The sequence below is a fragment of the Dama dama genome, chromosome 19, assembly GCF_033118175.1.
Source record: "Dama dama isolate Ldn47 chromosome 19, ASM3311817v1, whole genome shotgun sequence".
Taxonomy (NCBI): Eukaryota; Metazoa; Chordata; class Mammalia; order Artiodactyla; family Cervidae; genus Dama; species Dama dama.
The window spans coordinates 89715302-89736046 of record NC_083699.1 but is presented as its reverse complement, the minus strand read 5'-3'; the positions used below and the strand labels follow the sequence as shown (position 1 = coordinate 89736046).

The 20745-nt window shown below is 51.7% G+C and overlaps 1 protein-coding gene across 1 annotated transcript in view; it reads right to left on the bottom strand.

Moving 5' to 3' along the window:
• The window catches only part of SPSB4 (splA/ryanodine receptor domain and SOCS box containing 4), an 88503-nt gene that overhangs the window by 56729 nt on the left and 11029 nt on the right, over nt 1-20745 (bottom strand). Inside the window, exon 2 of the mRNA XM_061167710.1 lies at nt 17224-18070. Within this exon, the coding sequence (XP_061023693.1) occupies nt 17224-17917 (694 nt within the window). The 5' untranslated portion in view covers nt 17918-18070. The remainder of the gene's footprint in view (nt 1-17223; nt 18071-20745) is intronic.

Below are 20745 nucleotides of genomic sequence, written 5' to 3'. Positions count from 1 at the left end.
AGGCCACTGGATCTATCAAGCTGCTTCATACCCTGAGCTGGTACCTGTGGCGAGCGTTTCTCTGAAACACACTTGCCCATTCCTCCACCTGGCGAACACCAACTCATCCTTCAAGACAGCTCAAGCATTCCTCCCTGAGAAGTTGTCCTGGATTCCAAGGTTATAGTGCATCCACCTTCTCAATTCTAATGGTGCTCTGGGTCCCTTGCTCACCCTGTCCCATAATCAGCTTTAGCTGTCTCAGGGAGCTCCTGGTTGCAAGGCAATGTTCAAGCTTCCCCAGAGCCCAGGCAGAGGAAGCACAGTGAATGCTTATAGACAAAGAGTATTCACTGTATGAATGAGTGCCTGGAGGGTCAGACATTCTATGCTATAGAAGCTCCAGCAGCGGCAGTAGCCAGGGAAGACTTCCTGGAGGAGGAGTCAGACCATAGCATAGAGTATACTAGCTCAGGCTACTGGACCAGGCCACTACCTGTAGCACAGAAAGTAGACACCACAAACTGTCAAGAGCTCTTTATATGGCTTAATGGAATGTCTCCAAGATAGACTCTAAGTGTCTCTGAGAGGTCACAGCCCCCAGCTGCTGCCAGGCCTGGATCCCCAGTTGGTAGTGATTGACAGAGCAGCTGCCTGAAGAATCTCCGAGGCCCCAGGTCCGGCAGGGGAGGGGTCAGGCATTGTTGGAAGCTGAGCCTCCTCTGTGCCGGCACTGTACAGCCATCTGGTTTGGGTCAGAGGTCTCTAGGGACAGGTTTGATTTATAGGCCGGTGCAGCCACCCGGGCGGCATGGAGGGAGGGCACAGGGAGGCCAAGGCATGGGAGTGGGAGAGGAGGAGGAAAGGGCCAGGAGGGGCCCCTCAGAGGCTGAGCCAACACTGGGCCTCTGCTCTCAGCCTCGAGGGTCTCGGGTTGCTTTTAATAGAGAAACATCGCAAAAAAAGTACTGGAGGGCTTGCCTGGTGGTCCTGTGGTTAAGAATCGGCCTTGCAACACAAGGGACACTGGTTTGATCCCTGGTCCTGGAAGATCCCACGTGCCATGGGGCAACTAAGCCATGGTCCACTACTACTGAAGCCTGCGTGCCTAGAGCCCATGTTCTGCAACCAGAGAAGCCACCACAATGACAAGCCCGAGCACCGCAACTAGAAAGTAGCCCCTGCTCGCCACAACTAGAGAAGGCCTGTGTGCAGCAAGGAAGACTCATCACAGGCGAAAATTACATAAATAAGTAAATCTTTTTTAAAAGAAGAAAGCACTGGAAAAGCAAAGAAGTCTTTACTGTGAGCTCACTGTCCGGGCTGTACGTGGGGCTGCGGTTATCTGGGACAGCAAAGGAATGAACCCCCGGGCAGCCCCACCCATAGCGCTGAGCTGGGCTTGCCAAGCCGGCAGGTCCCCTGCCCTCTCTCTGCCACCCTCCATGGCCATCATCAGCCGCACTTTCCAGACGATGACACCAACGGGAAGGACAGAGAGGCCCCAGCCAGGAATGGCAGAGCTAGGATTCAAACTCCGGCTTTCTACCCGACTTCAGAGCTTTTCCCTCTGTTCTGCGGGGTCCCCAGAATGTTCCAGAGGTGGAGAGGTAAGCAGGGACCAGAGTCTAATGAGGGGGAGCCCCAGAGGAAGACCCTGGAGCGTTGGCCTTTAACAATGTGGTCGTGCCTTCAACTTTTGAGCTAGAAAGCCCTGCAGGCCCTCATCCACCCAAGTGCACTCCGGTCATGCAGAGCAGAGTTGTCGGTACCAACTGAGGTCACCAGGAGCACTTTACAAACAATCGGGCATCTCTCTGAGCCTGGAGAAAGGATCGCACTAGGCAGATGGAGAAGATGGCATCCAGGCAAGGAGCCATAGGCGAAAGTGTGGAGGTCAAATCTGCCTGGTGAGATGCGGATGCTGCCCTGAGGACCAGGGGCCAACTCTTGTAACAGAGTGGTAAGAAGCCAGCCCTGGTGAGAGAGGGCACATAGTAGGTACATCTCCTGGAGTCTGCCCTGAGAAAGGGGTGCGGCAAAGAGCCCCCACTCCCCAGGGCAGAGCCATCTGTACTCTCAGAAGGCTGAGAACATGGGCCCCAGAGGGGCTGATGCTTCTCCCATGTCCTCTGCTGGACATGTCCTGGGTCAAGAGAGATACTGCCCAGGGTTCTACTGGGGGTGGTGAGGATGGGTAGCATGGGGACTGTCTCCTCAGACACCACAGAGCACAGTTCCCCGGGACCCCTCCAAACAACCTGGGGGCAGCTGTGTGCCTGGCATGCCACCCCTCCAGCTCCTTGGATATGTAAGGTGCCCCCACTGTCTAGTGAGGGCAGCTGGGCTCAGAAAGACTCTGTGTCTGGTCCAGATCACAGAGCTCTGCAAAGCCCGGCCCTGAGCCTTCACCCAGAGAAGTTCAGATCTTCACACTGAGGCTAAGCAAAGAGCGCAAGGAGCGTTTCAGGCATTGAAAAACCTCACTGGGATCAGATGGGAGACACCAGGGGTGAGAAGGGGACCTTCAGGACATTTGAACCTGAGAATCAGACAGATTAGGGCCCATTCCAGTTCTGAGTTTCCCTATCCATGAAATGGGGGTGTTAACATGACCTACCAAAAAGGAGTTAATGGGATTGCATATACATATCTAAAGCATTTCTGGGGCAAGGAGGTGTTCAGCAAATGTTTACTTTGACTTATCTTCACGAACACTTCCGTCAGGAAGCCCACCAATGTGTGTCAGGACAAGTGGCTCGGGGGGTTCAACTCCCCTCTCTATGTTCTGTGTGTGCTGGTGGGGACTTCATGAAACGCCAGAGCCAGACCTGAGCCATGAATCCATCCAGGGCTGGGGTGCAGTAGGCAATCCATTATCCACAGTCAGCCAGACATGTCACCTCCCAGCAAGGAATGCAGATGAAAGTCCATTTCATCATGAAACTAGACACCAGGCTACTTCCTGCCAAGAGCACCCCAAGTACACCCCTGCTGTGGCCTCTGGCCTCTGGCCTCTGACCTCTGCCCTTAGTTTGTTTATATACTGCAGGGCTGGGGTCAGAGCTGAGAGGAGCCCATGGGTTGAGAAAACAACAACCAGATCCAGGCAGACACACACGTGTGTTAGGGACAAGGAAAACTGTTGGAGGACTCCCAGGGCATGACTACAGGCCAGTAAAAGATCACCAGGTCAGGAGGAAGAAGCAAGAGCCGCGGCCCCTGCGCGGCAGCCACCGATGCTGCTCTGCCCAACTGCAGTGGGATGGCGCCGACAGAAGCCGCCTGCCTGCAGGGACGAGGGAAAAACACCACCCTTTCTCCAAAGAGCCTGCTGCCTGAACGGAGAGACAGGACAGACACCTCAGACAGACACCTTAAAACCACCACTGAGACAGCTACGATTACAAGTCAAAGCGAAACATCAACAGCATCTTGTGAAGCAGTCTCTACCTTGATCCAGGCCACCATTTACAAAGGGCTCTCCAGAGTTTGTTTTATTTCATCTCCATTAACAACCCTCTTTCTCATTCCTCCCCTTTCACCCACTAGGAGGAGGCGGCTCAGCTGGCTCAGGGATGCTCCAAAGACACAGATCTAGTAAGGGGCTCTGCTGCGCCCCCAACCCGTGCCTGGGGGTCCTGGGTTCTTGCCTCTCTGTTGCAGCTGTCCCTCCCCCCAAGAGAGCTCCTGACCCCTGCAGTCCCCTGGCCCTCCTCCTTGCATTCCTGGCATACCTCCTGTCAGTGGCCCCCTCCTGGCTTTCCCCACCCAGGACTTACAACATTCTTTATGGCTTCCTGGTCCTCCTGCTGCTGCTGCCTAGTTGTCTGGGGTCCTTCCTGACCCCCATCCTTGAGTTGGGTCCTGGAATATAGCTCACGGGAGAACTGAATCTCCTCGCAGCCCTGGAAGGAAACAGTGGCCTATGCCCTCTCCATGGGGCTCCCCAGTCCTCCCAGTGGCACTCAAGAAGCACTGCCCACTAGAGTTTGGCATGATGATGGAAATGGTCTAATCTACCTTGTCTGACGTGGTAGTCACCAGCCACCTGTGGCTTTGAAGTCATTGAGTGTGGCAAGTGCAACTGAAAAACTGGATTTTTAATTTGTTTCTAATTAATTTAAACTTAAATGTAAATAGCCACACCTGGCTGGTGGCTTCTGTATTGGACCAGAGGGTGTGTAAAGTCTGTCATCCAAAAAAAATCAAATGTGCACTCTCTGGATATTAGCTAGCAAAGGATAATGGAGACCCTTCCAGATCATCTTGTCTAACCCTTCCTTTTTGTGATGGAGAAACAGAGGCTCAGAGAGGGGAGGTGACTTGCCCAAGGTCACACAGCTGGTTGTCAAGCTGGAGCAGCTAAGCTAGGTTTTCTGGCTCCCAGTCCCCACTCCCTCTTTTCCAAACACCTCCCAACAACCAGTACCTGTACACCTGGGGCATTACTGCTTAGCCATCCATACCCCCTCACTACTTGACTGCACCCCACTCATCCAAGAAGCCTCCTTCAGGCAGGAATCCTGAGCAGCTGACTTCCAGCCAGTGCTGGGTTGATGGCAAGATCGACTGCAACTGGGAAGCTTGTAACACACACACACATAATCCTTCCAGGGCCCATGGATTCAGCAGAGGAGAGACAGCCAAAATCCATGTTTTCACACTCTCCCTGAGGGACACTGAGGTCAGGCAAGTGTGCTAAGTGACCAGCTCCAGGACTCCCCACAACCAAGGGAACCAGCAGGTTGGACCTGGGCCAGAAGTACCAATCAGAGGGCTGGGGGGAACCTCTATCTGCACCTGAGAAGCGCTGAGCCCATCGGAGACTCTCAGGACTTTAAACCAAGACCTGGGAAGATAGCGTGTTGGCTAATAGTGAGCCGGAAGTGGTCAGAGACCAGGAGGTGGTGTCAGGGCCATGGTGAGCTAACCCCAAGGGATGCCCAAATTATGAGGGAACAGAGAAGACACAGGAGAGGCGGGGCACAGTGGGACGGGAAGGGGTCTGGGGGCAAATGTGCAGCGAAGGCAGTGGTGGGCTGCCGGAGAGCATCCCATTTCTGGGTCCACCCACCACTCGCACCATCACACACTTGCCTCCTTACCCGAGGCAACCTGGATCCCTCCTGAGGACTGGAGGTCCAAGGGAGCCTCAACTAAATGTCCCCCCACCCCCCACATTCTCAGGGCTTGGCCCCCAGGTGAACTCTGAGTGGCCGTAGGCTGTGACTCTGGCCCCTGTCCCAGTGGAAGCCACCCTCAGAGAAGATCCCATGTGGGCCTCCCAGCAGGGACTGAACACAGACAGAAAGCTATCGTCCACCTTACTGAACACCAGGGCAAAACTGCTCTAATCCCAGGACACCCTGTGGGTGCATTTTGAGAGAGAAACATCAACCAATAGGACAAGATCTGGAAGGCGGCTGTGGCTTCTAATGGATTGACTCGGATGGGTTCATGCTTCTATTCTAATGACTCCACCGCCGGGAGGACCACATCTCTGCTGGGGTGGGCTGCCTCATCAGGTGTGGTCCCGGGGGCCCAGGATGGGGCAGCCTGTACCCAGTCGGGGGAGGAGGGGGATGGGGCTCCCGGCAGGCGGGTCAAGACACAGGGCGCACAGCTCTATTTATAGAAAGTGGCTGCTGCGAAGGATGAAGAACTGGGGAGAACCGGCTCAGCGGTATTTTCCAAGCTCACGCTGTCTCGGCTTAATTTCATCCCAAGCAAATAAATCATTAAGGAGGCACCGAGTCCTGGAAGATCTGATGAAGAAGGACCATTAAACGGCACAGCCTTAACTTGAATTATGGAAGGCCTCAGACAAGCAGCCTTATTAGTGTCTGGGCTAAGCCGTAACTCATGCTAACCGCCCCCTTGCCTTAACCAAGTGATGAGACAGGGAGGGTCAGCCGGCTCCCCAGCCACAGGCACAGCCCAGCAGGCTGTCTGCTCTCCCCATGTTTTAAATACCCTCCTGCAAACGTGCTTACTCCATCCACTGCCACCCCAGCTGCACCCACTCCCACGGGCAGGGGTGATGATGGATGGCCTGGCTGCTGGTGTAAGGGTGTTCACAGGCTGGGGCCGTGGGAGCTGACGACACCAGCGTGGGGAAACCCTTCTGATGAGCACCCAAGTGCCAAGGTCTGGGACCACCCACAGAGCCACGGAAGACTCACATGACCCTGTGCGTCATGGAGGTGAGAGGTGTGGGTTCAAATCTGCAGGCTGGCTGTCTCCCAAGCTCCTGCCCTGAGCAGGCTCTTCATCTCCCCTGGCCTCAATCTCCTCACGTGGGAAGTGGGATAGCGACACCTTCTCAACCATGGATGAAACTGGATAACGTGCATGGGATGCTCACTAGCGTTGGCAGGGGCCTGTGGAGGTTTAAGTCGGATGATGCACCCGCTGTGCTAAGCAGCATCTCGTCTCTTGTAAGTGCTCACTCGAGGGCTGTTTAACGCAGAGCTGTTTCTATTTGCAGTAATCCCTTCCCAAAAGAAGTCGCCCTCACGGGAAATTCATGGATGATAGTGAGGATTCACTTGGGTACATCTTCCTGGCAACTGTGAGAATTTGGGTCTCAGGACACATAAATTGAGTCCCGCAGTGGTTGGGGAAGACAAGGACATGAGGGAAGTGGGGTGGGATGGGGAAGGGGCTTACGCAGCAGGCACAGCTGGGCTGCTGGGAGCAGGGGTGTGGGGGGTGGTGCACAGGACTGGTCCTTGCATCAGCCAGGAGGGAGGGCGGCAGGCAGAGAGCCAGACTAGGCAACCCTGGGTCTTGCTGGGGCCAGGGAAGTGGGCCATTTCCAACAAAGAAAAGAGGTCAACATAGGCCAAGGGGATTAGCCGGGCTGCAGGATCAGAGTGGGGTTAGGCAGCGGGAGGGGCTGGGGAGGAAGGGGAGCGGGGGCCTTACATGTGGAGGCCTTGCCCACACCCCCAGTTCACTGCCCCTCCCAATGGCACCCACACCAGTCGCACCGATGCCCATCGGCAGGGGTGAGAACAAACAGGCTGGCTGTGCTGTAGTTGAGGGTGTTCAAATACAGCGGCAGCTGCTGACACCCGCTTCAGGAAATCCTTCTGCTAAACAGACTGCCCGATGCCTCGTCATGAGCATCACCAGGAGCTCGTCAGAAAGGCACAGCCTGGAGCCCTGCCCAGACCTGCTATGTCAGAAGCTGCTTTTAACAAGATCTCCAGCTGACTTGAGTGCACACAAAGGTCTGAGATGCTCCGCTGACAGCAAGTCTATGGGAAAGTCCCGGCATCACACCCACTGTACAGGTCTGAGAAGTCAGGAAACCTACGCCCAGGCCATCCAGGTCGTCAGTGGAGAGGTCACTTACGTGTGGTCCTGACGGCGCTGAACCCCCTGGTTCAGTGATCTGAGCAGGAGTGGTTCTGGGTCTGAGCAGGGGTAGAGTGTCTGACATGTAGGAGGCACTGAAAGGCCAAGGAGGGTCTTGCTATGGCTGGGGGTGGGGGTTGGGTAGCACTTATTCTAAACTCTACCCAAGCTCCAAAGGCCCTTAACCCCCATCCATCCTGCTTCTCCTAAACTCCTGTGTCCTCCTTCATCCATGTTGGGTTTTTCAATACAGATTCATAAACCTCATTGAATCTCACCCTCATGTTTCTGGTGAGGTGCATTGCCAAGCGGGCATTGGAGGTCTGGGTTTTAGCTCTGGTTCTGCCACTAAAATTATCAGGTGACCTTGGGTAACTCCTCCCGGATCTCTGGTCCATTCAGCTCCCATCTGTAAAATGTGGGTCTTGCACGGGCTGTCCAATGGCACATTCAAGCCCTAATGCCCGGGGTGGGAGGGGGGCTGCTTTCACCCCCTGCCAGTCCCTAAGAGGTGAAGACTGGCCGCCCCATCCCTTTCCCTTTCCTTCAAGGACCAGTAGCAGCCAGTCCACAGCCAGGCCAAGCAATCATCTGTTCGGAGGCACACGCTGCCCCTCAGGCCCACGATCTCACAGCTCATCTCTGCTGAATATACACGTGGGCATAACTGGTGAGGCCACTGCGTGGTTGGACATCTGTGTTGAAAACATGCTTACCAGGCAATTCACCACTGGAAGCTACAGAGTGCGTGAAGCAGACACTTTGGCTGGAAACCTTTAAAACTGCTCATAGGGAAGGCTGAGCACTCCCAGCTCATTTGCGACAAACTCACAGTGGCCTCTGAACCTCTGGTGGCATTTCCATCATGTCTCTCAAAGAGAAAAGAGACAAACTTCCTCAAACCTCCCTTGTGTGGAATCCATCAGTGTTCACAACGTGGACCCACATTTAACAACAATAATTACTTCCACATCTAATAACACTAAAGAATTTTACCAACCTATGGGAGCTGTAGTAGTTGAAACTGGTAATTTTTAAACCCACCTTTTTTAGTACTTACGATGTGCCAGGCACCAGTCCAGTCACTTTCTGCATGTGACCTGTGAACCTGACACCTTGTGGCAAAGTAAATTTCTGCTACTATTACAGTCAGGACACTATGGCTCAGGGGTGGTGACTTGGGTCAGAGCTAAGTAGCAGCCAAGTCCTGACTGAATCCAAAGCTGGGAGATCTCTGAGCCGCAGTTCTTCCCACGACCCCAGGCTTTGCATCCCCCACCAAGAAAGACGACAGCAGCTCCACGGTGGCCCACGGTGACACTTGTCCCAAATGGGCCTGCACTTCAAAGCTCCCTTCTGGGATTTCCCAGGCGTTCCAGTGGTTAAAAGTCCATTCTGCAATGCAGAAGACGTCGGTTCAATCCCTGGTTGGGGAACTAAGATCCCACGTGTTGAGGAGCTGAGCCTGCATGCCAAACCTAGAGAGTGAGTGTGCTGCAGCGAAAGATCACTCATGCCACAATTAAAACCCGATGCAGCCAGATAAATAAAGAAATAAACATTAACAACAACAACAAAAAGTTCCCTTCTGCAGGCAGGACTTACTAGTCATGAACCTACTCATGACTATGTTAAGTGTGAAAAGAACTCTCAAAGCAGGGCCACATTGTCTGAGCGAAACCCTTTTGTTCAGCTGAAAGTCTGTTCCTTTTTGTGGAAAACAAAGGGCAGGGGCCAGTTTCTGAATGCTGAGACCCTGAATTGAGTTTCTGGGCCATCATGCAGCCTCTGCTTGGCTTGGGTACGGGGACAGATGTGCGGTGCATGACGCACAATGAGGGGTGGAAATGGGTCGCTCCGGGGTCAGGCTTCAAGGGGGCGGCAGCTCTGAGCCCTGCTCACTCCCTTCCAACCAACTATGACTCCAGTTGCACTGCAGTGGAGAAGAGAAAAGCTAAGCAGGTGGTGGGAGCTCAGTACAGTAACACACGCTGCTTGAGCACCTACTATGTACTCTGCTACAGGGGTGGCTGAGGAGACTAGGATGCACTTCTGGCCTCAGAGAACTGCAGCTTTTAGCAGGAGCAGCAGCAGCAATAACAAAACAGCAAAACAGCAGAACAAGAAAGTTAAAAAAAATAAATAAGTAAAATAAAACAGAAAGTATGTTGTGGTAAGAAAGACGTGTTTCATTTCTTTACTTATTTTTGCCTGCACTGGGTCTTCATTGCTACCTGCAGGCTTTTTCTCTAGCTGCAGTGAGCAGGGGTTACTCTCTAGTTGTGATGTGTGGGTTTCACATTTTGGTGACTTCGCTTGTTGAGGAGCACCGTTTTCAGGTGCACGGGCTTCAGCAGTTGCAGCACACAGGCTTCGTAGCTGTGGCTCATGGGCTCCAGAGTGCGGGCTTAGTAGTTGTTGTGCTCGAGCTTGGGTGTCCTGGGATCTTCCTGGACCAGGGATGGAGCCTGTGTCCCCTGCACTGGCAGATGGATCCCTAACCAGGGAAGCCCAGAAAGACATGTTTTAAGAGTTTTATTCTGCTATTCACTGACTGGAGAGAAACTACTGTTGTTTTTCTGAGTTTCCATTTTCTAACTATAATAATAAAATAATGAAAGGTTAAAAAAAAAAAAAATCAGCAAAACACACTTCTTATGGACCTGCTCTTGGCTGGAGAATCCCCATGGACAAAGGAGCCTGGCTGGCTATAGTTCATGGGGTTGCAAAGAGTCGGACATGACTGAGTGATGAAGCACGGCAGAGCACACCGATCTGCTCTGTGCAAGGAAGGGCCCAGTGGTCTCACTGTACTGACAGACAGCCCATGTAAAGACTTACTGAACTGACTGAATCAAATGATCAAAGTCCAACCATGAGTTTGAAGCCATCTTAACACAAAATTAAAGCAACTGTGCTATATTTTAAATCAGAAACCAAATCATTCATAAGCATTCATCAGGTGCCAAAGACGAGCTCAGCACTGGCACAGCTCAATGGGTAACACAGGAAATACTGCAATATCAAAGGCTCCCCTCCACCCCACACCTAATGTGAGTCGCATGCTGGCACACGCTGCATTTCTGCATCAACCTTAATATTCACAGCAACTTTGCAAGGTATATCTAATTATTCCCACCTCACAGAGGGGAAAAACTAAGGCTCAAGGATGCTAATTAGCCAGCAGGGGTAAGAAATAAACTTCAAATCAGGATCAAAAGTTTACCCTCAAAGACTGGAAATTACCTAGATGTCCAAAAGTAAGGGTCTAGATAATCAAATTATGATACAACCATTACACAGAAACCCATGCAGCTGTTAATAAGGCATGAGGCAGCTCTACTTTAATCATATTTAAAAAATCACCAAGATCTACTAAGAGGGGAAATGAGATGCAGAGCAACATTCACCGTATGATCCTGCTGGTGTGAAACTTCTGCAAGGACATGGGAAAGAGTGACAATACTGGTTGCCAGCAGGAAGAGGCTGGGGAGCTTTGGGATGGGGTATTTCACCAGACAGTCTTTTGTAACTTTTAAATTTGTTGTCACATGCACCGTTTACCTTTCAAAAGTAAATGCACACATATTTTTAAATCCCTCTGGGGCTTCCCTGATGGTTCAGTGGTAAAGAATCTGCCTGCCAATGCAAGAGACACGGGTTTGATCCCTGATCTGGGAAGATCCCACATGCCAAAGAGCAACTAAGCCCACTCCCCACAACTATCGAGCCTGTGTTCTAGAGACCAGGAGCCACAACTACTGAGGCCACGTGCCACAACTACTGAAGCCCGTGTGCCCGAGAGCCTGTGCTCCACAACAAGAGAAGCCACCACAATGAGAAGCCAGAGCACCGCAACTAGAGAGTAGCCCCCACTCACCGAACCCGGAGAAAAGTCCTCGCAGCAATGAAGACCCAGCACAACCAAAAATAAATAAAATTATCTTAAAGATAAGTAAATAAAGTCCCCAGTCTGCCCATTTCCCCACACATGCCTCCTGGGTGACCATTTTTGCCCTGGGGAATTCACACCCACCTGGAGAAAGAAGGCACACACATGTGGGAAAGTAGTGAGTGGAGTGAGGCAAGAGGAGGACTCAGTATTGAACTGGGGGCTCAGGGGACAAAGCCATGGGCTGAGGGCTGGGGTGAGATAGAGTCAGGGCAGAGTGATAGGGCACTGGTCAAAGGGGCGACCAGGCCTGGACCTGAGTCAGGAGGGAGGAGAAGCAAAGTCCAGATGTCAGGGAGGCTAGGAGGACCACACCACCGGGAGACACATGGGAGTCGGGCAGGAAGGTTATGAGTACAGAGCAGACAGCTCTGGCAAGGGGACAGTGTCCTTGCAGTCATCCTGGAAGAAAACTCTCTCTGGCCTTCATCAATACCAGAAGCCTTGGCTGGCCGCCAGGGCTTCTTTGCTGAGCTGTTGCACCAATAAATACTTGTTGGCAGATCAATTAAACCATCTAGGAATGACATCTGGAACGACAGTGTCCCTGGCTCAAGGAAGGTGGACATGCCCTCCCTGCTCATCAGGACTGAGATGCTAGGGGTTCCCATTCCCCATCCCCCAGAAAGTCAGTCCTGGGCTCCGAAACCTGTTCTTTGGAACTGGTAGGCAGAGTGGAAGCAGCGCTGGCTCAGGTTGCAGGAGGCAGGGTGCAGGAGTGCCCCGGGTTTCAGTAAAGCCTGCCAGTAGCTAGTTGTGGGGCCCTGAGCCAACTCTTCAACTCTCCGAGGTTCAGTTTCCCCATTTATAAGGTGGGGATAATAACAATAACATTGCCTCGAGGTTCACTGTGTGGACTGAAAAAAAAAAAGTGAGTAAGACACTTGGCCCAGGGCATAGAACCTAGGTGGTACCCCTCCAAACACAGAATTACACAACTCCCAAATCAAAGCTTCTGTGTCTAGGGCCCTGCTCCTCTTCCTGGGTCACTCATGTACTACTTGTGTGTGCATGTTAAGTCACTTCAGTTGTGTCCAACTCTTTGGGACCCCATGGACTATAACCCGCCAGGCTCCTCTGTCCATGGGAATCTCCGAGCAAGAATACTGGAGAGGGTTGCCATGCTCTCCCTCCAGGGGATCTTCCCGACCCAGGGATCGAACCTACATCTCTTATGTCTCACACTCTGGCAGGCAGGTTCTTTACCACTGAGCCATCTGGAAAGCCCTCACATACTACTTACCACCCAAGAATTCCAAGACAGGAGACAAAGCCGTTCTGTCAGGCCTCCTGGCCGCCAGCATGTGGAAGGAGGAGCCGGGGGCCAGGGAGCAATTCCGGAAACCATCCTGGAACAGATTCCAAAGGCCGGGCCCACCCCAGGGACGACCCTCACAGAGGTTGGGATGCTTTCAGTGACATTCTCCTGTGAGCGACCAAAGCACGCCTGATTCACAGACACTGCTGGGGCTGTCTTTATGCAAAACTTTTCAGAGCATCCTGCAGAGCTCTGTGCTAAGCCAAGAGCTTTGAGGGCTGGAGGTGAAACCAATGGGAGGGACAGATTCTCGGGGCCTCCTCCAAACTCACTGCCAAAGGAAAGGGTTCCATCCTTTGCTGAGTAGCCACCCAGCCCGATGGAGCAGCCTCTCCTGTTCCTTCCCTTTTATTGGTAAATATCTGTACAAGGTACCCACTGGATCAGCCAGCCTCAGTTTGATCCTGTTATTAGCTATGTGACCTTGAGCAACTTACTCAAGCTCTCTGGGCTTCAACTTCTTCATGGGAAAATGAAGATGATCATACAGGTTGTGAGCTATAAAGAGTTGTTACAAGGATTAAATGAATTAAAATGCACTTAGAATCTAGCCCAGCCCACACTAGGTACCAGAGAAGTGTCGGTTATGGGTGATGGTGTCACTGCTGTTATTTGGCCCCAGACACAGGTACCTTGAGCCAGCTTGCCAGTTTGCCCGGCCTTGGTTCTGTGCTTCTCAATTCATTCAGATGGCAGAGTCCCTGGGCATCCTGTAGTTCTTTACTATAAACCCCCCACCCCAGATGCTGAGCTGTTTTGCTTCAGGGTGTAGCTGAAGAACACATTTGTAATAGGAAAATGTGCTTCCAGGAGCTCTTGGCCTCCACAAACACATACTTCAGAGTCACAAGCAGTTAGCTCTTTCTAAGTCTTGCTTTTATAGTCGTAAAAATTAAAAAACAGAGAAAATGATGTCCATTAACTTCCTTCCTACATATTGGAGGAGAAGGCTCTATTGAGGCCACTTTGATTTTTATCCTTAGGTGAACCCCCGGACCTGGCCCAGCTCACCTAGTTAATCAAAGCAGTGAGCAGCAGTCGCTGTGGGCTTGCTCTGTGCTGGCGAGCTTTACCACAGCTGTTTCACAAAGGAGAACACTGCGGTCCACAGGGAAGAGGTAATCCTTGTCCACGGCCTCCTGGTAAGTGCTGGGGCCAGACTCTAAGCCCATCTTTTCTCCCCACTGTGATCCTGTGGGAAATCAATCCATCCCAGAGAGGAACTCCGTCTGCCTCTCTGCTCTATAACCTCTCTGTGACTGCAGTCCTCTAATCCCCTGGTCAGGGCTGAATTTGGGGACCTGCCTTCATGTCCACAACCAGTGTTGCTCAGACTTCTCCTCATACTCAGAAATCCATCTTGGGTCACCCTACCTGCCCAGGGACTCCCTAGGGCCAAACCCCTCTCAGTGTCCAGGAATCCACTGGACTTCAGCCCAGGTTACTAGCTATGCGCATTGCACAGTCCCCTCCCCACCAGTCCCTGTCAGACTCTCCTCGGCCTGTCCTTTGTTGGTCTACCCTATAGTCAGGTCTCGTCCCACTGACCATGGGTCTTTCAAAGCCCAGAAAAACTGAGCTCCCCCTTTGGCAATCACACCCTGCCCAAGATAGAAAACATCACTCCTATCTGAGAAGAGGCCAACACCACAGTACTCAAGTCAGTCCTGTTACCCAGTGGGAAATGCCCACGGCTCATATAACATGACATCCCAGCCTTCCCTTGCCTCCTGGATGGGCATTCTAGCCTCTGCCAACCCGAAAAAAATCACTGCCAAAGGGAAGGATGGAACGTTCCAAATTTCAGCCTCACCAAGCATCTCTAGGCACCTGAAGGATCCACAAGCCCCAGATGCTTGGGACACGAATGTCCTTTCCCATCCAGACTCTGCCCTCAGCAGAACATCAAGGCCTGACTGCTCTTGATCCTATCCTGCCTGGGGGACCCACTACCTGCAACACTGTTAGCACCTTATTGCCAAGCTGCCAAGTCACTTCAGTCGTGTCCGACTCTGTGCAACCCCATAGACGGCAGCCCACCAGGCTCCCCCATCCCTGGGATTTTCCAGGCAAGAACACTGGAGTGGGTTGCCATTTCCTTCTCCAACGCAGGAAAGTGAAAAGTGAAAGTGAAGTCGCACCTTAGCTTGTAGCTAAAAATGAAGCAGCAGGTAATACCCAAGTGGAATCAATAACCAAGGGAAGGCCCACCTTGGGGGCCCAATTGTTGGCTCAGGTAGTTCTGCTGGGTATCAATGCTATCCTTTCATCCCAGATATCATATTATTGGTGCCACTGCATGAGATTTCATGGAAGCTATGAAAGGGACTTGCTACTGTTCCCTTTTACAGATGAGTAAAAAATGAGGCCTGAGGCATTAGAGTGGCTCACCAAAGACCCAAAACCACTGAGCACTGAGGATGCAGTGGGAAATGAGGCCTGTCAGAACCCAGGGCCTTGGTACATCAAGGCCATCCTTCTAGTCCAGTGAGCAATTCTGGCAAGTAGATTTCCCAGTTCCATTTCACAAGAGTATTTGTTAACAAAAATAAAATTTGCTGTTACTGATGGTTTTCTCAGCACTGGGGTTTGCCTGGTTACCACGTCACCCAGCATTCTCCACTAGGCACTGTGGTGACTAAGCTAGCCCATCTCAGGATAAACGTTCATCCTTTCTTTATCTAACCAGTCAATCAGAGAAAAAACAGAACAACACTTTGCCATTCAATGTCAGTGAGTCCAACAACCACAGAAATGAAATGTGAGCAAAAGTGTCGCCAATTAAACCACAGAGCAGAGCACAGCAGCCACTTCCCGATGGCCTGTCACCCTTGAAAACGGTCAGCCCCCCTTAGCTCGAGTCCACGTCAATTTCACTTGAGTATAATCTTGTCCTTGACCTCTTTTCTGGACTGTTACTGTCAGTCCCTCAGCTCAAGTGGGAGCACGGGAAAAGAGTGGGCTTCAGAGCTGAGCGAACTGGGTAGGCCTGGGTTCTTGTTCTTGGGAAGCTCTGCTCTTCAGTTTCCTCTTCTCTGAAAGGGGGCAGTTATATCTCTGGTTTAAAGTTAATAAGCTGGAATTCTGGCTTTAAATGCCCACCTCAGGAGCTTCATCAGGGGTGTGGCTTCATAAGTCAAGTGGACAAGGTATGTGCAAGCCCACAAGTGCCCGACTCCAGGCTCTACTCAGCCGGGATTCCACAGGGGGGCAGACAGTCACGTGCACCTCTGTCCAGGGGCCACCCTGCCTCCTTGAGTGACTCCCTCCTGAAATCGACAACCGTTTTTGTTACCAGGGTTTTCAGCTAGCTTCACAGGATGACTGTGTATATTAAATGAGAGAAAGCCTTAGAGGTGTCAGGAGTCAAACCCAACAGCCTGTGGGCTTATCTGCAACCTGCAAGGGAGTTCTGTTTGTCCACATGGTGTGTTTAGCAGCTGCCAACTTGAAAAATGGGAATAGTTCACACAAAATCTAGATTGCTGAGTCCTCTGGAAAGAAGTCAGAAGATTCCACAACTTTTGGCTCTCATTCTCATGAGGCAATAATCAGAGAGATGCCTAAGAGATAGTTCAGCAGGAAGACCTAGATTTGAGTGTTCAGCCCCTACATACAGCAGGTATTCAATAAATGATAGTTACTATCATTACTTATTATTTATCAGTAACTTGAGTGCAAGAGATTCAAGTGCAGAGACTCTGTCTTCTACTTGTCTCTCTTCTCCTGCTGTGAACTTGAAGCCAGGTACACAGGAGACATCATTTGGCACAATCCTTACAGAGACTGGCTTCTCTAGTGGCTCAGACGGTAAAGCATCTGTCTGCAATGCAGGAGACTCGGGTTCAATCCCTAGGTTGGAAAGATCCCCTGGAGAAGGAAGTGGCAACCCACTCCAGGACTCTTGCCTGGAAAATCCCACGGACAGAGCAGCCTGGCAGGCTACAGTCCATGGGGGTGCAAAGAGTCAGACATGACTGAGCAACTTCACTTTCACTTTACAGAGACTGAAAGGTTTGTGACTGTCACTGACAGTTCTCAGCACTGCCCTAAGCACTGCATGTTTGTTCTTGCTGTTCCGCTGCTCAGTCATGTCCGATTCTTTGTGATCCCATGGGCTACAATGTGCTAGGATTCCTGTCCTTCATCCGCTCAGGGAGCTTGCTCAAACTCATGTTCATTGATGTCATCAGTGATGCCATCCAACCATCTCAGGCTCTGTTGCCCCCTTCTCCTGCCTTCAATCTTTCCCAGCATCAAGGTCACTTCACATTATTATTATCTTATTTGATTTCTCATAACAACCCTGAGCTAGATTACTATCATTGAGTCACTTCTGCAGAGAGAGAAACTGAGGCACAGCCCAAGATCACCCAGTGAGCAGAAAAAAGTCAAGATCCAAACCCAGGAGCCTGGCCTCGGGGTCCACATCCTCACCACCAGTCCATGCCGCAGGATGATCCCAAGTGCTGACGGCAGATGGGGCCTCACCTGCTTCCCCTCCCCCCCATCTCTCCTCCCTATCCAGCTCCATTAGGGACAGGCAGCCTCTGGACCCATCCCCGCCAGCCCCCCAACCCCACAATCCCCCACAGCAGGCTGCACTTACGGTCAAGGCCATTGATGTAGCGCATGGTGACTTCGCAATGGCCCCACACGGCACTCACCACCGGGTAGAGCTTCTTGCCCTTGAGGCCACGGAAGGCCACGCCCAGGTACTGGCCGTCCACGACGAAGCTGAGTGTGCCCTCGTCCATGTCCAGCACCACGAGCAGTGAGTCGGGCAGCGCAAAGGCCTCCTCAGGCCCCAGGAACGCGGGGTAGGCCACGCCGGGCCGGTTCTTGCCGTCGTGGTAGAGGCGGCTGCGGCCCAGGTCCCAGCCCCAGGACTCGGCGTCGCTGCCCACCAGCGCGGTATAGCCCACCGAGTGCAGGGGGGCCCGCGCCGTGGCCACGCCCACCACCGCGTGCGTGCCCCGCTGCCGCGCAGGCCAGTGGATCTGCCAGGCGTGCAGGCCACGCGCGTGGCCCACTTTCCCGCGGATGCCATCCGTGCTCTGCGCCACCGGGTGCCGGTGGAAGGTGAGCCGGTCGTCATCCTTGACGAAGACGTTGAGCGAGCGGTCCTCAGGGTTCCACGCGTGCCTCAGCTGCACCGCCAGCCCCACCGCCGGCATGTCCAGCAGCTGATCCAGTCGCGCCGGCCGCCCCGGCTCCTCTCCCCGCAGCTCGCGCTTGGCCGGCCGCAAAGCCGGCTCCCGCACCTCCACCGACTTGAGGCTCCCCGAGAGCTTCTGGCCCATGGCTCGCTGCCGGGACGGGGCCGCTGCAGGCCACCGCTACCTCCTGGGAGCTTCCACTCCCCGCAGCCAGGGATGGGCCACGGGGCTGGAAACCAGGGGTCTGGACTGGACACGCCCACAGCCTCCACGGGGCTGGGGCAGAGAACCAAGCTCCTGGAAGGAAGCAAAGGACACGGGTTATAACAGCAGCCTCAACAGCCATCTATGCCCATGCCTTGGCTGGGCCCTGGGCATGCATTCATAATAATAACTAATGAATAGAATGATATATGACACTTATCTAGAACTCACCATGTGCCAGACACTGCTCTAAATGATTCACATTTATTAGTTCATTTAATCCTTAAGCCCTCCCAATAAGACATTCATTATTATTCCCATTTTATAGATGAGAAACGCATAGGTCATAGAGGAGATAAGTAATTAACCAACGTCCCACAGTTAAGAGGGGCTGAGCCAAGATCCACACTGAGGCCATCTGGCTTCAGAGTTTGTGTTCTGCTCTTGGAGAAATCACAGGCTATTTTATTTTAGAAATAAGAACTGAGCCCAGAGAAGTTGTGATTTGCTGAAGATCATAGAGAACCCCAGCGCACTTGGTCCCAAGAAACAAGCCCTAGGACCTAGGTAGGGGGAACAGGGTGCTCAAGACAGGGGCGTTGGAGTTGTTTAGGGAGTGGTCCACTGGTTCCTATCCTTGGCTGCCCTGGGGAGCTTAAATAGCATCTAAAGTGCAATCAGTCTTGAGAAGCTAGACACTCAGCAAAGATCCACCAAGGTCACCCAGGGACAAGGACAAGGACATAAGGCAAGCATCTGAGGATAGGGTGAGGTCTCATGGTAAGGTGAATTGGAAGCAGGGTGATGAGAGAGTTGGTGTTCAGGCTCTGGAGCCAGAGAGAACTATATGTAAATCCCTCTCTCCATCTCTTAGTTGTGTGTCCACAGGAAGGTTCTCTTAGCCTCTCTAAGACTCCAGTCTATAAAATGGGGATAAAATATTCCCTCCAAGTGGTATGGGAAGCTAAGAGACAATATCAGAAGCCAAACCTGAGACTCTGCCGGCAGATTTTCCTTTCTGGCTCTATCTTCTGGACATCTTGCATGGACTCCTCCCCCTTGGATGGGCAAGCTCTGTCTTTGAGCGTATAAACCCCATTAACAGCATTGACCCTGGACAGCCTCCTCTGAGACAGGACCCTGGTTTTTAGGGAGGAGAACTTGGCCACCATCACTAAGAGACCAGCCAGAGTCCAGGGTTCTTGGGGTGTTTGGATGGACCCTGGGTGTGGGGAGAGATGGAGAGCTGAGCCCTGCAGCCCATCTAGAGCAAAGGCATGTGTCTTCCCCTCCCTGGTCTGAGAGTTGCTAGGTTCAGAACACTTTCCCCTGAGACAGACCAGGAGGCATTTTCCACGCCCTGCTCTGCCTGGCCACACCCTCGCACCCAAATAGTGGTACAGTCCCAGCCAAAGTGCCATGCGGCACTAGCTGCAATAGTGTGCCTTGCTTTTTTGAACCTTCCGATTTTATTCTCAGCTCCTATTTTCTTTCTATTGTCAGACCCCAACTTCAGCTCATGCCAACCTTATCCAGAGAGCTCTGGCTAATGTTTAATCTAAGGGGATACCAGCATACGTAAAAATATGCAACTAGACATTTCTAAGATAGCAAAATAGTTACTCCTCTTCATATCCAAAATCACCCAAAATAAAGGAGAAAGAGAAACGGGAAGGCAGACTCTATCTTCAGCAAAACTAGAACACATTTGTAATCCAAACCACAGCTTATAAGGAAAGGCTGCCAAAAAACTGGTCAAGAGCTGCCAAAAGCAGTGAAGATCAAACGAGGTGTGAGTAAACACCTACAGAAGACACCTGTGGCTGCAGATCGCTGAGGAAGATGGCAGAGTCAGCCAGTAGCTGGCACTCCCTGAAGAAGAAAAACGAAGATTCCTAATCAAGACCAATGGGTACAAGGTCTGTGGTCCAGTGATGGGATCTGCCTCTGACACTATAGGGAAAGAGGAGGATGGGACTAACAGAGAATACTACCATCCGCCATCTTCACAGGAAGCAGTCTGCTGGTGAGGCAGAATAGTAGACGGGCCTGGACTGTGGGAAGCCCATGGCTACAGATCCCTGCTGACTGGGTAGAAGCTAGAACAAATCGTTGCCACAGGCCTATGAACGAAGTTACCATGAACCCAGAAGCAACCCTGCTCTCCCCAAATACCTCATGGCATTTCCTTTACACACACCACCTGCAAAATGCTGATCAGGAAGGTCCACCTCTTCCAAAGAGAAGCAGCACATGACATAGTCAAAGATACTGGAAAAGAAAGAGATGAGGAAAAGAACAGGAAAAAAGATGGCAAACCAAGAAAGCTCACCAGAAAAAAGCTGTCACAAAACAGACGAAAACTGTGACCAAATTTGTAAACTAATTTTACCATCACTTATTTCATAGGGGAGACAACTAGTACAGCCTTCAGAAAAAAAAAGATTAAATACATTTTACACAGTTCAAAGGCAACCTCCAGAAGAACTCAAAATAAAACACAAACCTTCCCAATCGTCATAAAAAACACAGCACAAAATAAAACAGACCATACACTGAAAGATTTTGCTTTAAAAAGCAATAGAAGCAAAAACACAAAGACATAAAACTAAGACCAAAATCCTATATATATATATATATATCAATGAATGGCCATAGGAAACTCCTAAAAAGAAAAGATTTTAAGGTTGGGGAACAAGACAAAACCTTCAACCATACGCCGTGTTTAAGAGATACTCCCAAAGCAAAGTAATTCAACAATGTTGAAA